Genomic DNA, 18,167 nt, shown 5'->3' on the forward strand with positions numbered 1-18,167 from the left:
CTCTGTAAATTGCCTTAATTTTGGAACTAGAACAAATAGAACCAGAACTACTATGAGATAATAACTTTCATATGACTCTCTCATCTCAAAACCTTTTAAGTGGGGCTTCCCTGGTGGCGCAGTGGTTTAAACCTCTTTTTTTTTTCTTTTTTTTTTTTTTTTTTTCTTGTAGTACGCGGGCCTCTCACTGTTGTGGCCTCTCCCGTTGCGGAGCACAGGCTCCGGGCGCGCAGGCTCAGCGGCCATGGCTCACGGGCCCAGCCGCTCCGCGGCATGTGGGATCTTCCCGGACCGGGGCACGAACCCGTGTCCCCGGCATTGGCAGGTGGATTCTCAACCACTGCGCGGCCTTGGCGCAGTGGTTGAGAATCCGCCTGCGCGGCCTTGGCGCAGTGGTTGAGAATCCGCCTGCGCGGCCTTGGCGCAGTGGTTGAGAATCCGCCTGCGCGGCCTTGGCGCAGTGGTTGAGAATCCGCCTGCGCGGCCTTGGCGCAGTGGTTGAGAATCCGCCTGCCGATGCCGGGGACACGGGTTCGTGCCCCGGTCCGGGAAGATCCCACATGCCGCGGAGCAGCTGGGCCCGTGAGCCATGGCCGCTGAGCCTGCGCGCCCGGAGCCTGTGCTCCGCAACGGGAGAGGCTACAACAGTGAGAGGCCTGCGTACTACAAGGAAAAAAAAAAAAAAAAAAAACCAACCTTTTAAGTGTACAAACTTTAATCTTAGAATTATCCATCTAATGGTGTTCTTTCTCCCTATACCAAATGCCCTTCTACAAATAAAAAGACTTGCTCTATCCTGAGTGATTTGATTTGTTTTGTGGGCTCAAGTTAGATGCTATCAATCTGCATAAGATAAATATGACATGTGAGTTATACAACTAAGCATTTTAAAAATATTGGTTCAAATTCATTCTGATAAATAAGCTGTAACTCTATAAAGATGCAAGAAAAATGTCAAGCCATGGTAAAATAATAGTATTAAATGCAGAGACCAGTTTCCCTCTATTTCTGACAGCATTATACCCAAGATAATGAGATGATAGCAAGAGAACACATTGTCTGCTTTCTCATTAGCGGGTCTTGACTCTGGGCAATAGTGACAATCCCTATGAATCTATTTGGCACTTTAATGTTGACCTGACCTGCCCAAGCAATAGATGTCTGTGGGCAGAACTGCAGCCATAGATTGGCCGCTCTCTTCAGTATTTGTACAAATGGTCTCTCATCTTCCTTATCTCTGGATTTCCAATTGTCTCCACCCAATACTCTTTAATTACCCACCTGAGGTCTGCCCACTTTACCCATCTGGAATATAGGTTTCTGTTTCTAATCACCAGCATGTTCTCCTGGACTCTATATGATTCCTACCTTATAGACTCAAGTTTCTCTGGAGCTCAAGTGGCCCCATCCTTTACCCTGAACTCATAGGATCCATAGAGTTGGACTCAGTCTTCTACCACCACCAGTCATCTTTCAAAACTACTCTCACACAAACCCCAAAGAAACATCCGCTGAAGTTTTAGACTAGAATCACTAAAGAGTGTCCAGCAGATTTTTTATTGGCAGCTTACAAGGAACAGCTGTGGTGTAGCTGGAGAATAGAGCTTGGCATCCAGAGCAGATGGTCAAATCCCAGCCCTGGCACTTACTATATGGTTGGTCTTAACTAAACCACATTTCAGCCTGAGTCACTTCGTTTATAAATAGGAATATAACTAACTTCTGTGAAGAATAAATGAGATGATCAGAATAAATTCTAAAACTATTAAGCCTGGCTGGTGAGACCCATACTCTGCTCCCTGGAGAACTCTCTGTCTTCATTTCTTACTATACTCTTCCTAATTCACCAACCACCAATTACACTGGCTTCCTCTCTATCCCTTGAATATGCCAAGCCCACTTTGAGAACTCAGAGACCTCTCCCTTTACCTGAAATGTTCTCACCAGGAGTTCATCTAACCATCCCTTCTCTTCATTTAGCCCCCAGCTCAAAGCTCACCTTCTCAGCAAGGACCACTTTAAACACTTAAGCTAAAATAGCAGCCCTCTCACTCAATGTTCTATCCCATTTCTTGTTTTCCTTTCTTTATAGCAGTTATCAATAATTGAAATATCAAAATTACTTATTTTTGCAGACTCTTCTTACCTATCTCCTTCCACAGTAAAGCAATAGAGGAGTCTGTCTCTCCTGAGCCTATCACAGACCTGGAAACAGTATTTGCTCAATAAATATCGTTTTAGTGAATGGGTGAATTCCATCTTTTAACTAATTACTAAGGTATTATTAGGTACTAAGGGTGGAAATGTCAGTTGAATCTCTAACTGGGGAAACAAATGTCCAATTAGTAAGCTGGGAACAGTAGCAGATGTGAGTGTGTGTGTTGCAGGGCAGGAGGGCCGAGCAGACTGTTCTTTCAAACAGAACACTAGGAGAGAAAAACAATTTGCTGGTGGTAGAAGAGGAAAAAACTCAGCCCTTCTGACCTTTCATTTGTTCTAACCACAGGATTATATCAGCCATGGAAATTGGACCCATTCCTCCCTCCCTGTCCAAAGAGAATGTGTGCCAGTTTAATTGAATTTGAATTAAAAATAAAATTTTAAAAAATGCTATCCCGCCCACTCAGATGTTTGGGCTATTGATGTCCTCTGACTTCAGATGTTGACAACATGTTCAAGTTTCAGGAACCTTGAGAAACAAAAGGAACTGATAAAAACGTCTGTACCCAATCCCCAAGCTATGGTGCACTGCCTCCCTTCTTGTGATCCTGAACAAAAAGCCTATTCATTCACTCAACAGGCATTATGAGAGACCATAACATTTTTGAAGCCCCACAGGAAGCAGCCAGATAGTTACGTTAGCAGTTTTCCTGATGATCTGATCAGGTCAACAACTTGTTTGTGGGTAAAACCTTCTGTGCTCACACCATTGATATTTGCAAGGACATCACCTGGGAGATGCCAAGAAAAATGAGTGTTAAAACAGTTGGTTAAATAACCTTTCCTGACCCACGAATGAAACAAAACAAGCAAGACCCAAACCTTGGCAACATAAAGGAGTTAAGGAAATTCAAAGCAACAATCATGTCCTGACCTTCACTATCAAAAAAGTTATTTTTCTTGCTATTTAAATAACATGAGCATAGTTCTAACTTACCAGCTTGCAGGCCAGCACAGTGTGCTGGGCTATCCTCCTGGATTTTGCAGATCAGGGTGCACATCTCTGAGGAGCAGGTGTTCTGGTTTTGGAGCCTGTAAGTCTGTAAAATTAAAGGGATACATAATTACCATTACCAAATATAAAGTGGATTACCTTTACCAAAAAACTCAAAATCTATTTGTTAAAAAAATATTAAGTGGTATCAGTTACCTTAAGCAGCATAACAGATAAGTGCAAAGAACAATTTGGGAAGCTTTTCTGAATATAAACTAAATCTAAGTACCAATCTTACACTTCTCCCACACAATCTGTAGCTGACTCCATTTATAAAAAAATACATCTGAAAAAAAAAAAAAACATCTGGCTTAAGAAAGAAAGTAGGATAAGACTGGCTTAAGACTTTAAGACTTTCAAGCCTAAGAGACCACCTGATGCTATCATTATTGAATATTTAACAAGAAAAATTTGGTTTCTCTCTTCCCAATGGCCAAGAGTAGAGAGAAAAATCTCTATGTGGTTCTCCCGAGCTAAAGTACTTATTACAGGAGCGTACGAAGCAGAACACATCCAGCTAGGGAGATATGCCAACAGTAATTATTTTAAATCAGAGTTCTACAAATAATGACAATCTGCCCTGCATTCATTCAAAAGCACTATGATTGACTCAATTACCTTCATTCCTGAGCGCTCGGTGGTACATCTGCCCTGAATACTCATTCATTAGCCACTCAACTAAATTAGAAAAAGTTATGCTTCGCCTCTGGCCTCAATCTAGCAAAAGCAGCTTGTTTTTGTTTTTGTTTTTGTTTTCGATTTGTACCAAGAACATAGCACAAGTGTTTGGTGAATAGAGTGGCCCAAGGACCTATATTTTTCTTTTTCCCATATTTAAGTTATGAGGTCTCGTTGCATTTAGAATCAAAATCAGCATTCTGAGTTGAGTAAGTCTTCTAAACATCTGTTTCCTAAAATTAAACCACATTCCAGCACTGCTTCCCTGTGGAAAAATGAATGTCAAATGTTCATTCATTTTGATTTTACAGACCTACAGGCTCCAGAACCAGCAGAACCAGAAGTCAGTCAAACTTCTAGAAACTTGACTTTGTTAACCTAAGAGATTTCTATGTACTCTGCAAGGCATTTAGAATCCCCATATCTTAAAGATAGAGGGGACTTTTAGAGACCGTGTGATCTACTTTCCATCTATGCCAGAGATCCCTTTAACAGCTTTTCTGCCAGGGAGTCTTCTTGCCACAGCCTGGGCCCTTCCAGAGATGGAAGGGTGGTCTGGTTCATGGAGGACATGAACCAAAGCTATAACAGACCCTCCTTTGGGAAACCATTGTTGTAATGATTCTCATCAGCAGTGAGAATCTACCCTCCATGTCCAGGGAGCAAGGTGAGTACAGTGAAGGGGAAACATGTTAATTGATGTAGCCTGCACCTATGTATATGTTTGCAACAGGTGTAAAATTTGTGGCTTAGAGAAGGAAAGGCAGAGGTCCCCAAGTTTTGGAAAGAAATTATTAGTTGGATATTTCTCTCTTTTATCCAGTCTTCTAGCTCAATCATTTCCTAGAGACACAAAAGTACATTGCCTTTCTCATGTCTGATAGCCTTCATTCTAACACTTGTCATTTGCTGACCTACTGGAACCAGGCACATTACTAAGTACTTTATGTGTTAGTTCATTTGAAGTGCCTAAGAACCCACTAAGGTAGCACTGAAAGAATATGAACTCAGGTCTACATGAATCTAAGGTCTGTGTTCCTGCCAAATTACTATATTACTCTCTGTAGCAGCAAAAACTAGCACCCAGGGAAACCAGAGGAGGCGGACTTGTTCTCTCCCAGCATGCCCTGCACCTGGTAGACGAGGGCCCAAATACGTGTTAATGATGGGGGCACAATAAGGGTACATGAGGTTCTATCTGGTCTTCAAAATGTTCCCAGAGCATGTCTCCTATTTGATGACTACTACAAATCTTATAAGTACTAGAGAATAGGTTATGGCATTAGAGCTGGTAATGGAAAGCATACACCATAAGGGAATTTGCAGAGTAGTGGATCCTTGCATCACTAAGACAGCACAGACATGCTGAAGTCCACAGGTGAAGCCATTAGCTCACGTGAATCCACAAAGTTTCAAGGCACTATAGCCTGTTGTCTACTAATGATAGTTTTCATTCTTGCTTCATGTAGAGTAAGTATTTATGGTATAAGGGAGAAACATGGGGGAAGCGGTGACATGTCTATAGAAAAATGAGAAGAGATCTTCACTGGTTACATTAAGTAAGAGTAAGTGAGAAGACTTTGCTCCTGTTTTTAGTAGCAATCACTGCACATCCTTGGGGATAATCTCATTTGAAAAGAAGTGGTCACAAAAAGCATAGTGTCTCTACAACAGAATAGGGAGTGTTTCATGTGAATGAGGAACAAGAGAGGGTACTATGCTTCTAAAACCTGATGTTAGAATTAGAGATTTCACCAAATTCAAAAGTAGAAGAGTTCAGAAAGGAGAAGGTCTCTTCTTTTCTCCTAGAGCCTTCTCCCTATTCATTGCCGCTAGAGTTCCATTTTGTTTCTTTATTCATAAAACACATCTTACATAGCAGTTTCCTGTTCCTAATCTTAAAACACACTGACTTTACAACTGTGGGGCTGATATTTAGTCACCAAAGTTTTCTGAAGGCAGCACCAAAGTTAAGATATAAAAACTGATGTGCAGTATAAGGATATGGTTATGCAAAATGCCTCTAAAAAATGCAAAAGTGTAATGGAAAAAGAACACAGTAATACTTAAACTACTTCTCTTGCACTTAATTAGACTAGACTTCATTTGACCTAACTCACCACTTTAGCAAATATGGCCATGAAAAGCAGACAGCAAATAAGAAATGAAATTCTTAGGCTATTAAATAGAAATCCATATAGAAGTTAAAATTTTCCTAGAGCATGAGACAATATGCACATAGAGCCAAATGTTCTTAACTATTTCAAATAATAGTTTAAAAATGTTGCCGTAGCCAAAGCAGTCTTGAGAAAGAAAAATGGAGCTGGAGGAATCAGGCTACTTGACTTCAGACTATACTACAAAGCTACAGTAATCAAGACAATATGATACTGGCACAAAAACAGAAATATAGATCGATGGAACAGGATAGAAAGCCCAGAACAGGATAAACCCACGCACATATGGTCACCTTATCTTTGATAAAGGAGGCAAGAATATACAATGGAGAAAAGACAGTCTCTTCAATAAGTGGTGCTAGGAAAACCGGACAGCTACATGTCAAAGAATGAAATTAGAACACTTTTTAACACCATATGCAAAAATAAACTCAAAATGGATTAAAGACCTAAATGTATGGCCAGACATTATAAAATTCTTAGAGGAAAACATAGGCAGAACACCCCCTGACATAAATCACAGGAAGAACCTTTTTGACCCACCTCCTAGAGAAATGGAAATAGAAACAAAAATAAACAAATGGGACCTAATGAAACTTAGCTTTTACACAGCAAAGGAAACCATAAACAAGATGAAAAGACAACCCTCAGAATGGGAGAAAATAGTTGCAAATGAAGCAACTGACAAAGGATTAATCTCCAAAATATACAAGCAGCTCATGCAGCTCAATATCAAAAAAACAAACAACCCAATCCAAAAATGGGCAGAAGCCCTAAATAGACATTTCTCCAAAGAAGATACACAGATTGCCAACAAACACATGAAAGGATGCTCAACATCACTAATCATTAGAGAAATGCAAATCAAAACTACAATGAGGTACCACCTCACACCAGTCAGAATGGCCATCATCAAAAAATCTACAAACAATAAATGCTGGAGAGGGTGTGGAGAAAAGGGAACCCTCTTTCACTGTTGGTGGGAATTTTAATTGATACAGCCACTATGGAGAACAGTATGAAGGCTCTTTAGAAAACTAAAAATAGAACTACCATACGACCCAGCAATGCCACTACTGGGCATATACCCTGAGAAAACCATAATTCCAAAAGAGTCATGTACCGCAATGTTCATTGCGGCACTATTTACAATAGCCAGGACATGGAAGCAACCTAAGTGTCCATCAACAGATGAATGGATAAAGAAGATGTGGCACATATATACAATGGAATATTACTCAGTCACAAAAAGAAATGAAATTGAGTTATTTGTAGTGAGGTGGAGGGACATAGATTCTGTCCTACAGAGTGAAGTAAGTCAGAAAGAGAAAAACAAATACCGTATGCTAACACATATATATGGAATCTAAAAAAAATGGTTCGGATGAACACAGACATAGAGAATGGACTTGAGGACACGGGGAGGGGGAAGGGTGACAAAGTGAGAGAGTGGCATTGACATATATACACTACCAAATGTAAAATAGATAGCTAGTGGGAAGCAGCCGCATAGCACAGGGAGATCAGCTTGGTGCTTTGTGTCCACCTAGAGGGGTGGGATAGGGAGGGTGGGAGGGAGACGCAAGAGGGAGGGGATATGGGGATATATGTATACGTATAGCTGATTCACTTTGTTATACAGCAGAAACTAACACAACATTGTAAAGCAATTATACTCCAATAAAGGTGTTAAAAAAAACACATCACTAATGCAAATATATAAAATGCACATTATAAAGAGTATATTGCTCTCTTATTTATGAGCTGGCTGATATCAAGAATTTCTGATCAGTCTCAAACCTATCAGAAGACTAAAGCAGCTACAAACAAGAAGCAGACTATGTCTCGGGGCAGGTTTTTTATCCGCTTGAATGTTTTCTTTCCTTGATGGTACCCAACACACTGAAAAACTACCAAAAACATTGAAAACAAGTCACAGCCTCCATCATTCTCTAAGCCCAACTTCATTCTTTCTCTGCAAATATCATGACATAACCAGTGCCACTTTCTTCATTAAAAGGCTGGAAAATCTGAAAACTGCCCACCTGAATTTCAAACCCAAATTTTCCATTATCTTGTTTCTCCACAGCAACCAGCTTTCTGTAAAACAAACAAACAAAAAAATTAGGCATGAAGATCAAGGTATAACATTTAGCACATACCTATCATTAAAAATAACTGTCAATAAAAAATAGCTGATATTCATGTAAACTGTAGTATATATGACTCTGTGTGTGTGTGTGATATCAACAGCCTGGAAAGCTGTGTTCCTAAATATCTTGCTGAGAAACCAAAAAATAAATTAATTTCTTTACCTTTGAGACCAGGAAAAGTCACCTAAAGAACTTGATCTCGTCAGAGCAAGCTGAAAAACACAAGCACACAGTTACTGAAAGGTCCTTAAGACACATCTGCAAAATGTTCTATATCACAAAGAACTTTGTTCTTTATCACCTTCTTTGGCCCAGCTCCTGGGCCGTAATTTCCATTCTCTAGCGATAGCAAAGGAGAGCTGGGAAAGGGACCATTCAGGCAGTCCACTTGAAAGATTAAATGAGGCTTCCATAATAATACCCCATGGCAAAAGAGTTAATGTAATGTGGCAAAGATCCAAAGCTTCCAAAAAGAACTACATATCTAATCTGTATTTAAAATAGCCTCTGAAAGGTTAACCACAGCAATTTATAATCACACTGAAATCCAAAGAAAAATAACACCCATGGAATGGCATATAAAATAGTTGATAGTTTTGGGAGATGCTGATGAAGTGACTGTGTTTATTGTAATAGTTCAATATGTTACTGTTTTTAGCAGGATAAAATCATCTCTAAAGAACTAACTAATACCCAGAAGCACAATTCGGGTGAAATCAGAGACTCAAAACCTCAATTCTTTTTATGATTTATTTTTGCAATAGTTTTAAAAGAGTACAGTGAGATTTCCAGCCAAGAAAGGAAAGGAACCTCAGAATGGTGTAAATGGTATAAATAACATCACCTTTACTCCTCTGCATGTTTTGGGAAAAGATCATATAAACATAAGCTTCCAGGATACAGTCTACCATTATAAACAAAGTAAAAGTTAACAAAAAGTGGCATCTTGTTTTTAAGGTAATTATAGTGAGTTTTTGTGGGGGTTTTTTTTGTCTATTTGCTTAGGAATTAATTAACAATTAGCAATTAATTAGCAATTAATGTTAATTAGCTCTTTCTCAAGTGTTAGTCCAGGGCTCCAAAACATAAGCTCATGCTACTAGTTAACCCATGGTGTTTATTTAACTGGAAACCTATTATGCTTCTCATATGTCAATGACTACAGAAAATATTAGGAGATCAATGCAGGAGTCCAAACAAATAAAAGTTAAATAGAGGATGAAAGCCAGGAGAAAAACACGTAGAAGAAATTAATGCACAAATTAAATCTTCATTAAGGCATTTGTTAGTGGAGAAGCTTACATCACTATAAGGAATTTGAATTACCAAGTACAAAATGCCAGCATTCTCACAAATTTTCTGGAATGGCTCAGTGTTCAGAATTTGGCCACTGGTCAGTAATGTTAACATAATGAAGACCTGATCTCTTCCTAACAATTTTATATAAATTAATTATATTTTCCTCTCTTGTCAGTTTTAGACTTCAAATCATTTATATCATCGTGAAGACTGCAATAGGAAGGCTCAGAACCAAAAAAAAAAAAAACAAAACAAAAAACCAAAACTCTATATTTGCTAAAAAGTATCTATTTTCAATTTATAAGGACTAACTGTGGAAGACCTATAACAGTTTGAATGGTTTGTTTCAGCCTGATTTTGTCCTGATAAGTACCATTAACAAGGGTGGGGACCATTCAGTTATGCAGTAGGCTGCCTTCTTGTGGAAGATAGCAGTAAATTTGATATGCCCAAGCATTCTCAACCTCTCTGTTATACTGTACTCACATTTTCTTAATCTACTTTCATTATTTCCATTTGCTTGGCTTTGATCCTTATTTCAGATTGTAAAGTACTTAAGTAGGTCATACCTAATCGTGCTATCTGTAAATCATAACTAGGGTTTATATTTAAAATTATTACTCTTGCTGTCAATATTCAACAGATAATGCACATATTCATTCATGTGGAGGCACAGATGTGTATTTATGTGAAAGGCAGATTGGATTAAATACCTCACTTCGGTTCATAATTCCCCGTATACTTTGGGCCTCTTGGGGAATGTATTTGTTTTACTTTCTACCCAGCACCCATCACAGGGCCTGGAGTCGAGTGGAACCGTAAAAACAGCTAAAGAGACAAACAGAAGTAAACTACTAGACTACAATACAAGCAAGTAAGAGGTGGTGGGAGATCCAAAGTAAAAGAGTCTTCAACTCTGTCCTTCATTAAATTAAATATCCATAGGAAAAACTCAAGGGTAGACATTTAAAAATATAAAGTAAAATTTAAAATGAAAGAAAACAAACAATGATAAAAAACGAACACCTGAATCGCAAAACAGCAAGAACCATAGAAAAAGGACTAATAGAAAACAAAGTAAGTCAGTAATGCCTTAATACACAACTGCTAAATGAATGCATGTTGGCAACAATTAATGAATCCTTACAATTTTGAGCCTTCCTTCACCAACTTTAAATCCTCTTTTGCTAAGCAAATAATCATAGCATTGATGGGAACTTCAAGATTTCATCTCTTCCACCATTAACCTGCCTTCTAAATCAAAAATTATTCTAGATAGATTCAAATATAAAATTGTTTAAGTCCACATGACAAATCCCAGACTTCTATAGAGAAGGAAATTTCCCCACCTCTCTAGGTCTAACCTTTCTAACTAGCTAATCGACTAGATTAAGATGGAAATATCTGCCTAGCACAAGGTGAGATGCAGAGCAGATACTCAATTCTTGTGTACTGACTGATCCGGGTCATCAGTGACACAAAGGAAAAACTCAGACTAAATCAAATTATGAATTAGTTTCCACTCTGGATCAGCAGTGAGCCTGTCATAGGCACCTAACGTTTAAATAAAAAAACAATTTAAATAAATTAAGCACCATCAAATTATCTGACACGTTCCACATCTTGACACAGTGCTTACTTGGTGTTGATCTGGGCTGTCAGACTCAGGCGATGTGGAAAGGAATGTTCTCAGGGTTCAACCAACTATCTGCCTAAGTGACAAGAAGAACGTCTGAGGTCTTACCAAAGGTCTTACACGTTAGAAAAAGTTTTCCCTGCAGCCCTTTCCCTAGACTGAGCAGCCCTCTTCTAGAATGACCAGTGTAGTCTCTGCTCCCTTGACTACCCTCCCAGCCCGAGCTTTTTCTTAGGGCTGTGAGGATGACACCAAAACTCATGAATGAGGAACTGGTGTGCAATGAACAGCATATGCTGGCAACAGCTGTCTTTTATTACACATTATCTAATATGAGAAATTTAGGTTTAGCAGTTTGGCAGGGCTGCAAACTACACATTCAATTACATCTGCTGAGTAGACAAAGCTCCTTAACCCCTTGCTAGCCTCTAAAATAAAGATGCCTGGGGGAGGGCTGAGGATCCGTCTCTTTTGTTTTTAGTCAGATGACTTAAAAGATTAGACATCAATGTTAAATATGTAATTTTTGCTGCTATGCAATGATTCACAATGCCCCTCTTTAGTGGGAAACCAAGACCAAATACTTCAGCTGCCAGTTTGCAAAAACTAGGAGTAATCTGCCACAGAGCCAGACAGACAACCGGGCAGAGGAGCTTGTAGTTCCATACTGTAGCCACTTCTGCTGCTAAGTAACAGCCTGTTACTTCCTGTCCCCACTGTGTACTCATTTCCTGAAACTGTTGCGGGTCGGGGAGGGGAGGATACCTATTCACAGATGAGGTATTTTTGTTTCTGCTGCTTGTTTCAAAAGTCCCCAAATTAAGTGCTCTGCTCCCTTTCCAGTTCCCTGCATCATTCTCCCCAATTCTTCCATGAACACAGTTTTGTTTTGTTTTTTCCTTTTTAAGTCAGGAGCCTTAGGATAGCAGGGCTCCACAGAAATATTCTAAGATTAGCAAGATAATAGAGCTGAACTCAAGTTTTTAATTTTAAGTGCCCTTAAGGAAACCAAATAGAATGTTGAGGCTTCTCAGGAAAGTCTCACCGTGGGCCCATGAACCTCTTTTTCAAGAAAAAATTTTTGGATATTGTCTCTTACCATACCACAGTATGGATTAGAGAATACTTTTCAAATTCTTTTGTAGTGAAATTAACAGTTTTCTACTAAAAGTATACATTAAATGATCAAAATATCTTGCCGTCGGGAGCACTTGGGAGTTTTGGTAACGGATGGGTGTGTAGCCAGAAATAATCTAAAAGCTCCTGAAGGGAAGAACCCATCCCAGAAATACATGCATTACCGGGTTTAGCACAATATTCTGTACCTGAACTTATAAGTGAAATAACCCTTCCAGAAGTTGTCTATTTAGTAATAATTCGATAACCAAAAGAAAACCAGGCAAAGAGAGTCTGTCTATGGTCCCACTAATGCACATTCAGGCTTCTCCTCTGTTTGTCAGGATTTCACTATAGCATTCAGTGAAAACTACTTTCCAATGACAACCTGCTACCCTTGGGAGAGTGGGTGTAAGGTCCAATGGCTACTCCTTTAGCATTGCCACATTCATCAAGATGACGTTACTTCGTCCTGTCTCCTTCCTACAGTGTTTTCCATTGTAGAGAATTTTTTTTCTAAAACCATGTTCAGAAGTAGGAGCCATATTGGGAGTGTGTCACCTACTACAAATAAAGGTATTGAGATCATATAAACACACAGAAATCTGTTTTTAAATAATGTTGAGTATAAACACCCTGGCTAACCAGACAGAGCTTTGCAGAAAGCAAAGCCAATGATAACAAGAAGTGTGAATTGTTGACGTCAGCCCTGAAAGGGTTGAAAATAACAGTGGGCAGAGAAACACCTGCTTGTGGGATTGCCTCACAGGGATCTTGTTGCCTGCAGTTCAGTCAGTGCCAAATAGGTGATTATTCTCTAAAAAACCAGTTAAGGGAAATGAACATCCATTCGGAAAATTCTGACCTGTTGGGGTAAACTTGCATCAAGCCTCGCTGATGATAATTTTACAGAATCAGAAGTATCGTATACAAGATGTTTTGTTTTGTCTTTTTTTTCTTAAGTAAATCTCACAACAGTAAGAAAAAGCTGTTCGAATAGGAAAAGTCTTACCATGGGAAAGAATATGAGAAAAGGGAAAAGAGAAGAACTAAAAAGATGAGAACATATGAATAAAATAACTGGTGTGGAAGTGTGTGTGTATGTGTAGATATTACACAGATTATACACACACACACACACACACACACACACACACACACACACTCATGTACATCTCATATGCCTACATCCCTCTCATTATCTTCTGCCAATAGCCTTCTACTGATTCTTTTTAGTTCACGCTACCTTCACTCAGGCTTAAAAACAGATGTGTATCCTCCTTCTTCACTGCCTTCAGAGCCAAGCCTTTGAGTCTCTTCTGCATTCCTTCGAATCTTCTTTCTCCAACTACAAAAGTTGTTCCCTCACTTCTAGTCTCTACCCACTTACCAACAAGCAAGTTTCCTGACTAAGGTTCCTAAAACCTTCTACTCAATCATGCTCAGTTGTTTCCCTGTGCTGGTCAAATTACTACTTCCTCAGGGGAAGTGTCCAAATGTTGTGTAAAGCAGCCCAGCTCTGAGGTCTCCACTCCCCTCCCACACAGACTCTCATCAGGTCCACCCAACACAATAATGTGTTGTTACTTAAACTGCCCTAAGAGCCCCAAGATCTGTGCTGCAGCATTTTAATTATTCCTTTGCTCTGGAATACCCTTCAATATCTGGAATATCTATCCTTCAAGGTTGTATTCAAAGACATGTACTTGGATTGGAGCAGGTATGTTATTTTATGTTGTATAATGCCTATTGGTTCTGCCTACTCAATTGTAAACCCCATAAGCCAGGAAAAAGTGTCCTTCTCATCTTTGTACATCCTACACTGCTGTACATATGAAAAGTGAATAGAGATTTTGGTACTTCCCACAGTTGCTTTAGTTTCAGACAGTAAATTGATAGGAATATTCATTATTATGTTAAACAATGTCATAAAGGCACTTTTGGATTGAAAAGGATCAATCATCCAAACCATGACAAATTATTCCCTTATCTTCATTGTGAAAAATACCAAGGAATCAGCTATGTACATCACTGAAAACTGATCACGACTTTCCCACTCTGCTGTAACTCTCTAATTCTGAAATTAGAAGGCTTAAGAGGAACATATGATGTGCATACAAGATTTAAGGGCAAAAGTTCATGCTTTAAAGCAATTCTTAATATTTTCTGTATTCAGATATGTATGTGGGGCATTATAGCAAGTTATATAACCAAAATCTGAAGAGGTGTTTTGGTTTACATTTTTTTTACTAGCTGGAAATTGAAAAATGAAAAAAAAAAAAAACCTCACAATAAATCCAGTTGTACATGGATTTTTTCCAAATGAGTTTTCCTCTCTAGGGAAATACTTTTCAATAAAAATTAAAATAATAGCATAATTATTGAGCACATACTACATGTCAGTCACTCTGTTAAGCACTGTACATTTCCCCACCTAAGCCACAGAAGAGTCCCACTGGAGGTTCTATTATTATCTTCATTTTAGAAAAAACAAAACTGAATCTTAGAGAAGAAAGTGACTCTACTCAAGATTCCACAGCAGTAAGTGGTGGATCTTGCACTCATTTATCCCGTTAAGAGTCTTAATTCCCACTAGTGTGAGGTATGTGCCAGTGTCCCAGAACTGAAGATAATTTAGTCAATAAAATTTGCCCTAAAAAAGGGATTCTCATTGGAGTATGAACTGAAATGACTATCAAGGATTGGGAGAGAGGCTGGGAGGGAAGGAATCAATGGGAGACATTGGAAAAAGGAAAAAGGAACAATAACTCTCAAACTGGTTGTGTCTACATACACCTTCTTCAAGTTGATGTGCTTAATGATTTTTATTTTACCCAAACACCTCTTCCAGTGAGAAAAACAATCTTCTTTTAACTTTTGCCTTAAAAATGTTGTCTTATAGTCTTAAATCTTAAATTAAGATTTAAGGATTAGTACAGGAGCTCTCTGGGTTCCTCACCTCCTTCCTCACCCATGCTCTGAGCCACTAATTCCAAAGCAGCTAAAATAACATTTTTAATATGCAGTCAGACAAACATATCACTCTGCTCTCAAGAGAACATGAACACTTTAAAAGGTACAAAATAGCAATCATACCTGCTTTCTTGCCCGAGGCAAAGTAGCCACAGTATCTGCCAGCATTTGAAGCCTTCTATTATCATCCATGGGAAAGCTGCCTGTGAGTATGGAGTAAGAGCTATACGCTGGACCAGCACAGTACTCCACGAAATTGCCATTGCTGCTCTGTTGCATGAGCCTTTGTAAAGACATTGTGAATAAAGATTACTCCAGCTAGCATATGATTGAGTGGCCTTGCAGGCTGGGGGGAAGCTAGAAACATAACCCTCTGACAAGTAATCAAAAGTAGCAAAGCAGAGAGAGCCCATGTGACTTCTGTGGTTTGAGGTACTTGTTACACAAATCCTATCTTGCAGTTCACTCCCATTTCTCAGTGCTCTTTTCTTTAAGCCCCTGAGAAAACCTAAAGCTAGTTTATACCATTAAAATAAGCCGATTTATTTTTTTTTTCTCCTTCAAACAGCCAGAACTCTTATGCTTTCATGTTCTATGGCACGTTGTGTTCAAAACACCATCTGCCTTTTTTTTTTTCAAAGGAAAAAGAAAAACTTCCCCAAATTCTGCCATTTGTTTGCCATCCACTAGCCTACTTAATATGGTCAGTGCAATGTAAAAGTCAGGATGTGCGGACATTGAGTTCTTGTGAATCTAAGCAAGACTTACAGGATCCAGTCATAAGGTCCTCTCACAAAATCCTTGGAATGTACTTTCCCCAAAGTACACTTAGCTCATTAATGGTCATCAAAAAGACATTATATCTGCCACGTGGTCTGTGACCATTCAGCATTCTTCTGGTTTCCCTTCCACTACTTTGTCCTCACTAAAATTATCCATCATCTTTACAAAGAACAATGGGAGGGAAGACCAGCCCATTTAGAGCACAAAGTTGGCCCTATCTTAGACTGGACTTTGTCACAGCATCATCAAGTGGTCCCAGGGGAGGAATGCGGAGGGCATGAAAGTAATAGGCAGACCAAGGTGGCACAAGAATGTTGCCAGTTGGTCCCTGCCTGTGCATATGGGCCAAGGGTACCATCATGAATTACTCAAGATCACAGATGCTTTTATTGGCTGGTGGGTGGGGGGATTGGGGACATGCAGTTTTAAGAGACTTGATTTTAGAGAAGGAGCAATGTAAATAAGTAGAAGTAAGATTCAAAACAAAAATCAAAATGAGAAGTTTTGCATAGTATAAAAAGTCAATTGTCATTTTCAAAATCATTTGGAAGGTCAATAGTAGAATTTTAGAGACAGAAAGTCTTTGAACTAAAATGGAAGTCAGTGTGAATTCAGCTCAAGCATAACCTGCCAAATGTAAATTGTAAAATCTTCTGAGTTAACAGTGCTTCAAGAGATGGAGCCACCTCAAAAATTTTTAAAACCCTATCACAGCATGACTCATTACCATTGGAACTGGATAATGACATGACCAAATGATATCTCCGAAGACATAAAAAGATCTAAATCAGGGATTACAAACACATATGCCGTCTGGGTTCAAGTAGGTAAAATAATATAACATACATGTGTAAAACAAAAGGGAGTGGTAGAGACTTTGGCAACTAAAAATATGGTCAATTATAAAGACATTTATGTAATGTGTGTGTGTGTGTGTGTGTGTGTGTGTGTGTGTGTGTGTGTGACAGAGAGAGAGAGAGAGAGAAACAGAGAGACAGAGAGAGACAGATGGATTTTAAAAACATCTCCAAGCTGCTATAAGGTACATGACTTAAATCAACACTGTTACTTGAGGACAGCAGTCTACCTGTCCTCTGGGAATTTTATAAAATTAGGGAAATACTTTAATATTTCAAAATACCAAACAGAAATTACATGTTTGCCTCATATAAGGCCACTAGGCCAACCAACAACCAAGTTTTACAGATGGATGCTAAAATTGTATCAATTCAGTTGTGTGATACTAATCTTAAGCTAATATAAATTATAGAAATCTATTATTAAATTAAGAAATTTGAAAATAAATTATCTTTTTACTTAATTTATAAAATGTGTTTAGCAAGTAGAATATTTCAAATCATGAGATCCATGGCTGTAAAATTGGAGTCAAAGGCAAGTTTGACATTCAGCCAGTACATACTGGTATGGTCACACTTGTTAATTACATATTTATGACTTGGTCTATTTTGATTGGTCAGTTCCCTGTTCTGATTGTCAGGACCTGTGTCATACTAGTTATTAAATATTTTAATAACATCCCTGATCAAAAGTATCCTTTGTGACAAAACGTGAGGAAAAACTAATCTTTCCATACAAATGTGACTTCAACACTCAAACCTTGATTTACAAAGGTGTTCTACTATTTACAAATTCTCTTTTCTATAGAATTTACCTTAAGACAAATATAATAGTCTGAAGCTGTCTTCCCCTTCATCATCCCCTTTATTTTATAATAAAATGAAACCAGATCAAGCTATCTACCTCCTCAAAAGATTTCAGGAGTCCCTCATTGTCCATAAAATAAAATTAAAAGTAAAATTAAATTAAAGAATCTCAAGTTCTTACCTAACTTCATCTCTGAAATGTCATATCACTTTTTTTAGAGACATCAGTGGTTTAATGGATGGGGGATCTTGCATGTCTGAAGCAAGGTCCTGGAGCAATACCCCGCTGTGTGCTGCAGATGGAGGGCAGGACACGGTATCTGCCTTTGCTCTCATATCACTTTTTTCAGATCATTCTTTTAAGACTTAATATTTTATTGTTAGACTATAGTTAATTGTACACAAGTCTGTTTCTACAGTGTCTAATTTCCTCTAATTACCTTGAGCACAAGGCCCATCTCTTATCTTCAAATT

General features: G+C 38.6%; 1 protein-coding gene across 5 annotated transcripts in view; it reads right to left on the bottom strand.

The window, feature by feature from the left end:
• Positions 1-18,167, bottom strand: part of CYTIP (cytohesin 1 interacting protein) — a 67,098-nt gene that overhangs the window by 14,729 nt on the left and 34,202 nt on the right. For 2 of the 5 annotated variants that reach the window (XM_067027515.1, XM_067027516.1), the window contains 5 exons: positions 15,370-15,529; positions 8,385-8,434; positions 8,115-8,169; positions 3,158-3,260; positions 2,858-2,951 (listed from right to left, as the gene is read on the bottom strand). In XM_067027515.1, the coding sequence (XP_066883616.1) occupies positions 2,858-2,951; positions 3,158-3,260; positions 8,115-8,169; positions 8,385-8,434; positions 15,370-15,525 (458 nt within the window). In that variant the 5' untranslated portion in view covers positions 15,526-15,529. Of the gene's footprint in view, positions 1-2,857; positions 2,952-3,157; positions 3,261-8,114; positions 8,170-8,384; positions 8,435-15,369; positions 15,647-18,167 lie in introns of those variants that run through there. The other 3 variants (XM_067027517.1, XM_067027518.1, XM_059051944.2) reach the window with 2 other exon arrangements.

The sequence above is a fragment of the Kogia breviceps genome, chromosome 2 (assembly GCF_026419965.1).
Source record: "Kogia breviceps isolate mKogBre1 chromosome 2, mKogBre1 haplotype 1, whole genome shotgun sequence".
NCBI lineage: Eukaryota > Metazoa > Chordata > Mammalia > Artiodactyla > Physeteridae > Kogia > Kogia breviceps.